Source organism: Callithrix jacchus, chromosome 14, assembly GCF_049354715.1.
Source record: "Callithrix jacchus isolate 240 chromosome 14, calJac240_pri, whole genome shotgun sequence".
NCBI lineage: Eukaryota > Metazoa > Chordata > Mammalia > Primates > Cebidae > Callithrix > Callithrix jacchus.
Window position 1 is genome coordinate 85,491,655 of NC_133515.1, and position 13,559 is coordinate 85,505,213.

A 13,559-nucleotide genomic window follows, 5' to 3' on the forward strand; every position below is an offset into this window, starting at 1 on the left:
TCCCACTAAATGTTGTGTTGGCAATTTTCATGAATATGTCAGATTGTTAAAATTAGAATCTTGAATGTTTTTTTACCTAGTCCAATGACATGATCTCCAAAGTTATCATAATGCCTGTGTCTAAGAGTACCTGTCAGAGTCCTTTCAATTAATTACCTCGAAGAAGAAGCAAATTTTGGACAGTAGGTTGTTATAAATCTTTTTTTTTTAAGAATAATCAAAGTAAAACAATAATTGTAGATGAAAAAAGACAGAAATAACTATAGTTAAAAACACAGTTGGCAAGAAAATTTGGTTATTTTTGTGGCACGCAACAATTTAACATAATAATCTTAATTATTGCTGATAACATATACCAAGACTTATTTCAAATATGAGACAAATGAAAATGTGCCACAATTTTGACAAGTTAACAATGCAAGATCGAGAATTCATTTGATCCTGATGCTGGAAATACATCCCGCTTGGAGTAGAATGCATTCTTGGCTCTACAGAGAGATTATAAATATAACCCTATTCACTGTAGTGAGAAATATATAGCCATCAACATAAAAGGTCTGTTTATTGATCTTCAACACTTAGCATCAACCTATAAACAAAACACAAAAGACTTAATCGTTCTTACACAATCTTGACAAGGTAAAGGAAAAGTATGGCTGATGTGCGAGGTGGGTGTAGAGGAGAAAAAGTACCAGGAAGGGCAGGAAGACTAAATAGCCTCATCTGTATAGTGAGGAGAGTCAAGTGATACTGTCTGGAGCTGATGCAACAAGTCATAAATATATAAAGTTAAAAATGTAAGCAATAAAAGATAATTTTAAAAATCAAAAACATTTTAAAAATTAAGAATTATAAAAGGGATATTGTTATTTTTCTTATTGTCCTGTCCATGTCTAAAGTTGTCACACCTGCAAGTAAAACTATGACCATAATATTTAGAATTATGAAGGCAGCCACCTAAAGAAATTAGAAATCCTTAAAAAAAAGTTTTTCCAGTATATGGAATGTGGTCAGGTGGAGCAGAGGTTAGACAGTTAAAAAAAAACATTATAAGCTATTTTGTACTATTTGATTCCTTGTCATGTGTATTAGTCCATGCTTGTGTCACTGTACAGGAATACCTGAGGCTGGGTGACTTAGAAAGAAGAGAGGCTTAGTTGGCTCATGGTTCTGCAGGCTGTACTGGAAGCATGACAATGGCATTGGTTTCTAATGAGAACCTCAGGAAACTTACACTCATGGCAGAAGGCAACAAGGAGCCAGCATGTCACATGGTGGGAGCAAGAGCAAGCGAAAGAGAATGGAGAGGTCCCAGACTCTTTTAAACAACCAGATCCACCAAACTCACCTAGAAAAAACTCATTTATCACCAACAGTAATAAACATTGTTTTAAATCATTCATGAGGGATTTCCCTTCATGATCCAATCACCTCCCACCAGCTTCCCTCCAACGCTGAGAATCACATTTCAACATGAGATTTTGAAGGACAAACACATCCAAACCATATTAATTTCACTCCTGGCCCCCCAAATATTATGTCCTTACATTTCAAAATATGGTTATGCTTTTGCAATAGTTCCTTAAAAGTATTGACTCATTCCAATATTAACACAAATGTTCCATGTCCACAGTCCAAAGTCTCATCTGGGACTCAAGGCCAAGTTCCTTCCACCTATGTGCTTATAAAATGAGAACAAGTAATTTACTTCTAAGATACAATGGTGGTACAGGCATTGGGTAAACATTCCTGTTCCAAAATGGAGAAATTGACCAAAAGAAAGGGGTAATAGGCATCACACAAGTGGAGAACACAGCAGGGCAGTCATTAAATCTTAAAGCTTCAAAATAATCTTCTTTGGTATCATGTCTCACATCCACGGCACACTGGTGCAAGGGGTAGGCTCCTAGGGCCTTAGGCAGCTCCTCCCCTATGGCTTTGCAGTGTACAGCCTCCATGGCTGCTCCCACAGATTGGAGTTGAGTGTCTGCAGCTTTTCCATGCTGATGTTGTCAGCTGCCAGTGTGTCTACCATTCTTGGATATGGAGGACAGCAGTCCCCTTCCCACAGCTCCACTAGGAAGTACCCCAGTGGGGACTCTGTATAGAGGCTCCAACCCCACATTTTCCCTTGACATTGACCTAGTAGAGTTGCTTTGTGGGGGCTCTGCCCCAGTGGTAGACTTCTGCCTGGGCACCCAGGCTTTCCCATACCTCCTATGGAATTTAGATGGGAGCTGCCAAGCCTTCTTCACTCTTGCAGTCTGTGTACCTGTAGGCATAGCACCACATGGAAGCATGGCTTATGCTCTCCAAAGTGGCATCTGGAGCTGTACCTGCAGCTTTTGAGGTAGGGCTACAGCTGAAACAGCCAGAATGTAAGGAGCAATGTCATGAGGCTGAGCAGGGCAATAGCACCCTGGGCCTGGCCCCTGAAACCATTCTTTCCTCTTAGTTCTCTGAGCCTGTCATCAGAGGGGCTATCTCAAAAACTTTTGAAATGCCCTTGAAACCTTTTTTTTAATCATCTTGGATAGTATGGGCTCCCTTTCAGTCATGCTAATCACTTTAGCAAGTTGCTCCATAGGCAACTTGAATTCCTCCCCTGAAAATGTTCTTTTCCTTTCCACCACATGCGTAGGCTGCAAATTTTCCAAATTATGCTCTGCTTTCCTTTTAAATATAGTTTTCAAGTTTGTCATTTCTTTGCTACCATATCTGAGCATAGACTGTTGGAAGCAGTTAGACCACTCTTGAACCCTCTTACATAGAAATTTCTTCTGCCACATACCCTGAGTTGTCACTCTTAAGTTCAACCTTCCATAGGTGCCTAAGGCATGAACATAAATGGAGCCAAACTATTTGCTGAGGTGTAACACAGGTTACCTTTACTCTAGTTCTCAATAACTTTTTAATTTCCATTTCATATCTCCTTAGCCTAGTCTTCACTGTCCATATTTCTATCAACATTTTGGTCAAAACCATGTAATTAGTCTCCAAGAAGTTCCAAACTTTCCCTCATCTTCCTCTCTTCTTCTGCTCCCCCCCCCGCCCCTCCCCACCCTACAAATTCTAACCTTTGCTCATTACCCAGTTTCAAAGTTACTTCTATATTTTCAGGTATTTTTATAGCAAAACCCCACTCCTTGGTGCCAGTTTTCTGTATTAGTTCATTCTTGCATCACTGTAAAGGAATAACTGAGGCTGAGTGACCTAAGAAGAGAGGTTTCGTTGGCTCATGGTTCTGCAGGCTGTACTGGAAGCATGACAGTGGCATCTGTTTCTAGTGAGGGCCTCAGGAAGCTTACAGTCATGGCAGAAGGCAACAAGGAGCCAGCATGCCACTTGGCGAGGGCAAGGGCAAGAGAGAAAGGAGGGGAGGTCCTGGAGTCTTTTAAATAACCAGATCTCACATAATTAACTGAGTGAGAACTCACTTACACGAAGGGGATGGAGCTAAACCATTCCTGAGGGATCTACCCCCATGACCCAGTCACCTCCCACCAGGCCCCATCTCCAACATTGGGAATCACATTTGAACATGAGGTTTGGAGGATCAAACACATCCAAACCACATCACCATGTTACTTTGATTTTTAGGTTCACTGAGTGCCTACCATATGGCAGGCATTGTGTTGCATACCAGACATTTAGAGCTGGTAGCAGACTTATCGCGGAAACAGCTGAGAAACAAGCGATGCTAGCACAGGAGCCCTTCCTAGAGATGTATTTGTGTAAATTGGGAGAGAGGAAGGCAGGGCAGGTAACCACAGCTTACTTCCTTACTTCTCGGCAGAAAAGTTCACGGAGTATTTGGCCAGTTGATTAATATTGTTGGTATATAACCCTCAGAGAGGTGAATTATGAGAAGAAGAGTTTAGGACTTGGGGGCTTAGAGAGTTGACTCAATTTCTTTAGATTAATACTACTCTAGGCAGGCAGATAGAATTACTGACAGTTTGGGGCTGTAAGAATCCTTAGAGAGACTCTATCCAGCCCTTTCATTTTACAAAGGAAGCTTGGCAGTAGCAGAGCTACTCTAATTCAGTCCTTCTGACTCCAGGTTTAGTCCTAGATCAAAGGAATTCCAGATGAAGACAGCCATCAACACAGGGAACTGGTATTTATTACATCCCTACCTTGAGCAGGCGTGGTACTGCCCACTTATACTTGTTATTTAATTTAATCTCCACAACAGCCATATGAGGTAGGCTGTGCCTATATTAAATTTGAGCAAACTAATATCTAAAGTGCTTAAATAATTTGTCAAAGGTCAATAACTGAACAGATATAAAAGAGTTTGACCGCTAAGTTCATGACCCTTGGGTTTTGACCCATAATTTGAGCCCTGCTGGTTGGGATGAGAGCAGCACATTCCTATACTGGTGACCAGAGGTAAAAATAATAACCATTTCATATTTAATCATTAAACATATCAACACAATGCATAATAAAAGAAAATGGCCATGGTGCTGTATGAGCAGAGCTCTTTGATCTGCCTCTCCGCTCTCCCATGACCACACTGGCAAAGGTCCGTGTGCTGCTAGACCATCCTTCTTAATTAGAAAGGATCCCAGGAGGCTTCACCTGGCACCAAGCTATCCAGAGCAAAATAAATAGGGAACAGAAAAGAGAGAGAGGAGAGATAAATTCTTACTGACTTTAAAAGATTTATGCTGACAATATCCCAAGGAGCTTATGAAATGTATTTTTCCCTTATTTTGGTAGAGGAAAGCTGCTGATGAAGAGATAGCTCTCAACTATAGAGTTTCATGGAGAGTAAAAATATTTCAAGCTCAGTCACTTATTGATAGTCTGGTTGCAGAAAATAAGATTCATATAAACATCATCTCACATATTAGAACTGGAAAAATAATCTATCTGCCAGGTAGCTTTGAAAGAGTTCCATTATTGAGGTACCAAATTATGGGGACAAAATTTACATGCATGACCACACCCAAGGGTGGAGAGGAGCAGCAACAGAAGAAGAACCCCCTAGTCCCAATACCCCAACACACACCTGCAGCTGGATTTTTGAGCTTCTTGTACATGTCCACACGCGTGCAACTGTAATCTTTCTGAGAAGAAGGGGGATACCTTCTTCATTTTGCCCCCGTTCTTCCCTTCAGTAGCTCAAAAAACTCCCGCTTTCTATTCAACGTTTTGCCAACTTGAGAACATCAGAGAATGATCTCAGACCAGGGCATGGTTGCTGCTCCCTTATGTGTAAATTGTTATCGGACATGGTACTGGCTTCATCCTAACCTCAGACCACACCCCCAAAGAATCTGGAGCAAGACTTTGTCCCTAGAGATACTTCCAGGGTCCTCACATGCTCTGCACACTACCCTAGTATTGGAAACCCCAGTCATCCACCCTCAACACATTGCCTTTGCTCACAACAGTAACATAATAAACACTTCAAATTTGCATTTAGTCACATTCTTGCCCTTATATGGACTTGCGGTGCAAGATGAGATTAGGTCAATATTAATTCCCCCTTTCCCCTACCATACCAGATCAGTTCTCCTGCAGCACCACTCTGATGATGCCATTCTCCTGCTCAAAATATCTGGCTCTCTATTATCCACAAAATAAAGCTAGAAATCTTCAGCCAGGAAGCAGTGCTCTCTACGGTCTGGTTCTACCACCTACCACCCTGGCCTTTCTTGTTTCCCAGTCTTCTGTCCAGTGTCCTGCTCTGCAGCCAAACATCATCTACCTTTATGTCTTTACTCCTCTTCCCTTCAACTTCTGCATAGTCCATTCTGCCAGTATCTTTGTTTTTCTCTCCCTCGAAGATCTTCCTCTTTATGGATCTTCCCACCTGGACCTCCTGTCTCCTCCTTCCTGAAGGCTCCCAAAGTATTTTGCCTGGATGTGTGTCTGACTTTATGACCTCTATTTGTGCTGATAGTTCTTGCAGACATCTCTTCACTGCTGCCAGACCTGGGGTTCCTTGAAGGCCACAACTGTGTCTGGTTCACCTCTGTGTCCTCAGGGCAAAGCCAGTGCTTGAATGTTTGCTCAAAATCGTTATCCAATAAATGGAATCTGAGAGAGAATGGAGTAAGGAAGGGACTGAATAAATGGATTTGGTCTGGTGCCAATGTGCCCCTCATTCCCCTTCCTGCCCTTCTGACTTCCAAAGCTATACATCCTAGCTGCAGGGTACCTTGGCCATGTTTTAGGCTGAAGTATACAGCGGGCCAGTGAGAAAGATACAAAGGGAAGAAGGCTGTTTAGGAGTCTAGAAATCTGCAGTCCAGTCTTAACCTTCAAATTAAGACTTTGGACAAGTCATTTCCCTCTCTGAATCTCTAGTCCGCTTCTCTAGGAAATCAAGGGGACTGAATTCGATGATCTCCCCAATTCCTTGTCTTTGGTTCTAATCCCTTTTATTTTCTTCTGTTCCCATGACAAGAATGTTTCCTCCACCGCAAAATACTGTAATAATGTAGGTTATTTACTGACGTCTGTAGTACTTTCGTAGGGCACTTTTCTCATGCCCATATGCCATGCTGAAACTTCCCAACAAGTACAGTGGGTTCACGTTCTTGATCCAGCTCAGACACAGGCTTGTGCTTCCTTCAGCTTGATTTTAACCAGAAGTCACTTTTACCTACTTTAAGACTGTTGCAAATCTCTCATTCCTGGAACAATACCTTCTCTTTGAATAATGCTTTGCCTTGTAGGAATCCCCCTCTTTCATCTGCACCATTGTTTATTGCAGGCTGCTAGTTTATTTGCCTATTTGGGAAATTGGGTTATCTGCAGAAGGAGACCTTGCCAGGAGTAGTTTAAGAAGACTGAGTACTCATGAGCTGCTTCCCACTGTGGACGTCAGGGATCTCGTTGAAATAGATTTCCACTGCAAAAGGAGCAGAATCTAATGGTCCAAAACTTCAATGCAGAAGTGCAGCAAGTTTTTTGGTCTGGTGCCAATGGCACCAATATAATGGCACTGTGGTTTTATACTGACAGTAATCCCATGAATGTAGGTTTCTTTGCAGGTCATTTGGCCTGTGCTACTGGAATCAGGATTGGCTTGCCACAGAGGGAAACTCTGCCACGGGTATGACACCAGGGGGGATTTGTAGGGCTTTTTCTGCGGATACCAGTTGCAAGTTCACATGACTCATAGACTCAAGAGCAGAAATGAATCTTAGATTATTGAGTTCAGCTAACCCTCTTACCCCATTTTACACAGGAGGAAACTGAAACCTAGAAAGTTAATGGTTTTCCCAAGATCATTCAACTAGTAAGGGAAGGAACAAGAGTCTTCCAAAATAGACGTTTTCTTCCTGTTTTACAGGTGAAAAACTTAAGGCTCTAGAACACAGAAATAGGAAGTAGGGGAGCTAAGGTAAAAACCTTGGTCTGCCTGATTATAAGGCTCATGTCCCAACCACTGTCCCTCTGCATCAGGCTATACTATTTACAAAGAAAATCTACGAGAGGAGGAAGAAGACTGGATGCATGCAGAAAAGGAGATAACGGCCTCCAGTATCTCTGACTTTGATGCTATTTGTCTCTAAGTCCTGCCACAGAGCTACCACTCGTCTTATCTGAACACATCTTCAGATTCATTTTCCCTGTCTCTTTCCAGGCTCCTTCCTCCTCCTCAACACCTCAGCTGACTCCAAGCACACCATCCTGAGTCCATGGATGAGGAGCAGCAGTGAGCACTGCATGCTGGCCGTGTCGGTGCACAGACACCTGCAGCCCTCTGGAAGGTACGTCGCCCAGCTGCTGCCCCACAACGAGGCTGCAAGAGAGATCCTCCTGATGCCCACCCCAGGGAAGCATGGGTGAGTACTTCTCAATGTGCAAAATTGATTTTATACCAGGTGATGTGGCTTTTGGCTACAAATTTCTAGAGTCTGTGACATCTGGTTACAAATTCACAATTGTCCTTTAATTGGTAGGTCCAGTTTGAGCAATTACTACTAATATCTCTTGGGTAGTATCTTGGGTACTGGTTTGTGGGTCCCTCTGACTGCCCTGGCTAGTAGCCCTTCCAAAGGTCAGATGGCCAGCTGCCAGAGTGGGCATTTCATGAGTGGGTGTTAAAGATGTTCATTTCTCAAAGTTCAGATGAAGCCAAGAAGAAAACAGACAAAGAAATATTGAAAGGCCAAAATGAAAGTAATTTAATATGGTGGAAACCAGGTTTTACCAGCAGAAGTTGGGCAGGAAGGGAAAGGACAAAGTATTTTGGCCATCCAAGCAAGTTCTATGGGAGTTTGATAACCCAGAGCGGGGTAGTCATGGATACTACACCACTGTCCATTCAGTAGAGATTGAAAGAGCTTTGTGCTATAACCACCAAGGCGTAGGACAGTGGAATCCTCTAAGCTTTCTGGAGATACTCACTTGCTTACTCAGTGATCCATCAGGCCTCTACAAGTAGTGACATTGGAAAGCAAACTTGAACTAGGACACCTGTGTGCCTGGCTTTTGTGTTCCCACTCCATAAGCATAAATACCATCCTATGACCTCAGCGTTGAGAGACCCGAGATCTGATTACTTTAGCAACAAGGATCCTTCTTTGTGACTTGTTTGCAGGGGAGAAATCCTAAATGTCTATCTGTGCTTGGACTTGGCTTCCTTCTAAGAGAATACCTTTTCAGAGGGGTCCCACCTGAATGATGACTCTTACCCCCCCTCCATCCCCATGGTGTGCCAGGGAGAGATCCTACCTGTTGCTTTTCCAATAAAGCTGAATGGCCTCCATAGTAATTTTTTGAGAGTCTCCTCACCACTCCCACCATTAACCCACCTGTATTTAGTTGCACTTAGAAGAACTACAAACTGCTGTCTCATCAGGAATGAAATCTTGGTGTCAAAGAGAATGCTTCCCCATTCCTAAACTCATATCCATCTTCTTGCCTCTGAAATGCCTCTCTGGGCTGGCTGAGAAGGTCCCAGCTACCAAGGACTCTTGCTCTATTCACAAGATATTAGTGTGGCATGTCAGGTGTCTGGGCTACTCCCTGTTTGAAACCAGCTGTCTTCTGGCACCAAGTCTCCTTCCAGCACAGTTTCTCTTTCCAGTAAGGAGCCCGGATGGGATGGCCTTTCATCTGAGAACAGGGCTGTGTTCCATCCTGTAGGTATCTGCTCAGCTCATATTCTGAGAGCTGCATATTCTAACTTACTGCTCTCAGCATTCCTTCCTTTCCCACCAGCCTGGCAGAGACCAGGTAGTGTGCTTGAGGCCACTGAGCCTTCAGGCAGTCAGTCCCTTGTGGTGCTGGTGGTGGTCGCGGGGACTTCATTGATGTCGCTGGAAGAGGTGGAGTTGGAGATCTCCCTGAAGGGTAGTCTGAGAATACCCATGAGTGTGCCAGAGGGATTTTAGCACATCTTATGTGGCTTGGCCTGTTTCCCTATTTGGCATAGTCAGGAAAATAACTCCTCGGGTATGACTGGCCATAGGGTCTTGCAAATAGTTTTCCCTCTTTATCTTCCTATGTTCATAACTACCAAGTGAATTCCCATTTAAAGGAGGAGAAAATCGAGGCAGAGACAGGAAACAGGGAGTGATGTGGTCCAAACTGGACTCTTTCCAGGAAACCTAAAGCCTTTCAGGGAGAAAGGATGGAGTTGGGAAAGAGAAAGGGAAATATGAAAGAATCTTAAAAAAAAAAGAGAGAGAGAGAGAGATGATTTTGATTATTTGATCTTTCAAGACAAATAAGCCCTGGGGCATGCGATGTCAGTACCTTCAGGGGCAGCCTTCCCTCCATGTGGTGCCATGGCCACCTGCCTCAAGGTCCACCTGGCCACCTAACTTACCCCCTTCCCAAGTCAATGGCTCCATCACCAGAGGAGCTGCTCTGTCCTCTGGAAGGTGTGAGTTGAGCAGGTGAGAGGAATTGGGACCAAGCTGAGGCAAATTCAGTGAGTTGACGGCTTTGTCTGGGACCATCTACATCTGTAGGGGCTTCATCTTAGACCCCAGCTTCATGCGTCTCAGACACAGTGATGTTTTCCTCCAGCCGTGGCAGAGCCATGGAGGAGTTTAGCGATGAGCAGGAGTGATTCCAGATTTAAATTAAAGATGCCTGGGCCAGCCTCTTCACCTTCCATGAGATCAATATGGTGGGGGTGGAAGGTGGCAGCAGAAAGGACAATCAATAGACTGTCCACTGCAGCGCAGAGCTGCTCTCGTGGGTGCCTTGGCCAGCTGCAAGGAATAGGGCACTTGCCTAGCAAATCAAAACTTGCCCAGCTTTGCACTGTTCAGAGTTTGGGATCACAAAGGATGGAGATTTGCCTGCTCTCTGATTATGGGGTTACTGCTAGTCTCAAGAGTCTCTGGATTTGTACTACTCAGCAGTTCGCCTTGCTGAAAGCTCACTCTGTTTAATGTCAAAGATGACCTCATTAGCATAGCACTCAGAGCAGTGAGGGGGACACAGTGATATCCTGGTGACGTCAACTGTGATGATTATGAATGGGGCTGGCTTCCTCTCATAACAGGAGATGGTGGTTTGGGGACCACTATCTGGAAAACAACATTCCGTGTTTGTGGTAATGGGGGAGGAAGTTGTAATAATAAAGCCGCCTGGGGAGAGCCTGACTCACAGGAGTGGGCTGGGGAATGACAAGTCAGACGCGATCAAGTTCCCTGGAAACCACTGAGTCGTGAGCAGACGGTGCCTGCTGTCGTGCATGGGCAGGTCAGGAGCAGCAGCCTGGTTGGAAGCACCTGGGGGCAGGAGGCAGGGGAAAGGCAGTTGGAGAAGTATAGCAGCTGCTCCCTTCCTAGATGTCTGGAAAGCAGTGGAGTATATGAAGTCTAATGAATTACAGAGCGTGAGTGGCCACGTTGGCCAAGCCTGCCTGACTTTGGCAGGAATCTTGCAGGGGACAGACAGATGAGTGCCCGGCCTGCTCATCTGCCCAGCCAGAATAACCAGAGAAGCAAGGAAGCAGAGAAACAGGGGCTGTCAAATAGCCCAGGCCCGCTGGTCACAGAGTCACATAGGCATGGGACATCTTAGCTAGAAATTAGTGAGCATAAATTCCCATGAACTGAATGAACATGGTAATACCTAAGTAAAATGGTGAGCTCTGAAATGGCATATGGAAAATGGACCGCGTGGTGCCTGGCTGTAGTTGGCACTAATAAACGCTAGGTCCTTTTTGGTTCATACATTCATTTCACCATTGTGGATTGAGTGCCTCTTCTGTAGTACGTGCCAAAGATGACACAGCCAAAGACAAGGTCACAGCTTACAAGGAACGTCTAGCCCAGTAAGGAAGACACAAGGAGAATAGCAACAGCACATGCTTGTGTGGATGTTTTCAAACTGAAGCTTGTATTATTAAGAGGTTGAGCTAAGATCGCTAGTGGCAGATCCTGCAGAAGCAGCCAGCTAGGGAGCCACCTGCTGCACTGCACTGCCATTCTGATGTGTCTTAGACTTAGAAGGATGGATCCAGCAGCAACTGTCTGTGTAAAATTGGTGCTCTCCTGGATGCAGGAATGCAAGCTGGAGGGTGGGTGGCATGTTGGGCCATAGGAGACACTCTCCAGGGCTCCTGCCCAGAAGGCCACCTTGAGTCTTGTTTCCTCTCCAAGCACATGGCTTTCTCCCACAGCGGTGGGTATCTGGGGAGTTTATTATGTGTGACCAGAACTACACAGTGTGTGGAAGGAAGAATTGGGTCCTGAGGAAATAGAAGTTGCCAATCATTTGAACTGCTAATACTTGAAAAGGTATTTTAAATCTAAAGTCATGGGGGAACCTCAGGCTTGAACCAAGATAAGCTATCGGGGCATTTTAAAGCACAAATAAGTCCAGAGGGTGGTGGTAAACTGAAATTCTCCTCGGCACAAAGTCTTGCCTTTCTGCAGGACCTCAACCCCTAGACCCAGAAGATACTTGAGTTTAATCTCCTCCCCTCTCCATGTTGGTTTCCTGATGGGGAATATGAAGCCCAGAGGTGTGCTGTGCTGTGATGTGCTGTGATGTGATGTGATGTGATGTGATGTGATGTGATGTGATGTGATGTGATGTGATGTGATGTGATGTGATGGGATGTGATGGGATGTGATGGGATGTGATGTGATGAAGGGCAAACTGCAGGCTCAGACTAGGCACAATGGCTCTCTCCGGTAATCTCAGCACTTTGGGAGGCCAAGGTGGGAGGATCACTTGTGGCCAGGAGTCCAAGACCAGCCAGGGCAACATGGTGAGACCCCTCGCCACCTCAACAATATATATTATATTGTATAAATATGTATATAAATTTATATGTGTTTATGTATATATTTTTTCTTTTTAGTTAGCCAGGCATCATGGTATGTGCCTGTAATCCCAGCTACTTGGAAGGCTGAGGAGGAGGCTTGCTTGAGCCCAAGAGCTTGAGGCTACAGTAAACTATGATCATGCCACTGCACTCCAGCCTGGGTGACAGAGCAAGACCCTGTCTCAAAACAAACCAAAACAAAAAACTGCAAGCTCATGGCAAAGCCAGCTCATCTCCACAGTGGCACCCTGAAGGAAACCCTGAAACTCACTGCCCTTGGATTAAAATCTGCAGCCACCCTCCCCAAGTGAAGAAAAATTTGCGTTCATGCTGGGTACCCACACAGCTGCTGTGCTTACTTAAGGCAGTCAGTTCTGACCAAAGATCCCAGCTTTAAAACCAGTAACAATCCTAATGGGAAATAAGCAAGGTAATTTAACTCAAGGAGATTGATTTGTGGCCATCGGGAGGTGCGGTTTCAGTCCTGATTCTGCCACTAATTTGCAGGATGGTTATGAACAACCACAGCATTGCTCAGGCTCAGCTTCACCTTCTAAAGTGGAGAGTCTGGCTGCCCTCTCCTCCCCTCTTCTGTCTCAGCAGTGCCAGTGACCCATCTCCAGATGCCATCTGGGACTAGGGCAGCAGGAAGTAATTCTCCCTATCCCAAACTCCCGCTCCCTGGGCAAAGAGGAACCTCCCTACTGACCCACTGATACCTTCACCACTAACGCACAGAACCTGAATGTCCCCGTCAGTAGACAGGCTGAGTGAGAGATGGTGTCAGGGTAAGGCGCCTGTGGACAGATGCCACCAGGCACTTGCTTCTGAAAAGGGACCTGATTGCTTTTCCCAGGCTGCTCTGGGATGAACTTCAGTCAGCCCAGGGCAATGTGGCAAGTCTTGCCAGCTGGGAAAATCAGAGCCTGTAGCATTCAGCCTCCATGGTCAAAAGTTCTCCTCGAATCCTGCCTGCATGATAAACAAGATCAGGAATAAAAAAGGTGATCATTTATTGAAATTGATGCCCTCAAGTGGCAATGTCACAATGATTTAATTTCAGGCCCAGCTTTTTCTCACTTTCAAAGTCATTCATAGAGTCAGCTTCTCTCTTTTCCCCCATGGTATGAATAACACACTAATAAATATACAATAAGGTCTTTAATGTCTAGGTGATTTACACTAAAAAGAGAGAGCCATTCAAAGACTCTAAAGATAATTTTTAAAAGCCCTAAAACTCACACTCAGCCTTGTCAGGGGCATATTTCCCAGATACCTCGTTACAAGAACAATT

General features: G+C 44.6%; 1 protein-coding gene across 2 annotated transcripts in view; it reads left to right on the forward strand.

Annotated features, from left to right (window-relative positions):
• ALK (ALK receptor tyrosine kinase) overlaps nucleotides 1-13,559 on the forward strand; it is a 771,141-nt gene that overhangs the window by 395,454 nt on the left and 362,128 nt on the right. For both annotated transcript variants that reach the window (XM_035272907.3, XM_035272908.3), the window contains exon 4: nucleotides 7,610-7,811. In XM_035272907.3, the coding sequence (XP_035128798.2) occupies nucleotides 7,610-7,811 (202 nt within the window). The remainder of the gene's footprint in view (nucleotides 1-7,609; nucleotides 7,812-13,559) is intronic.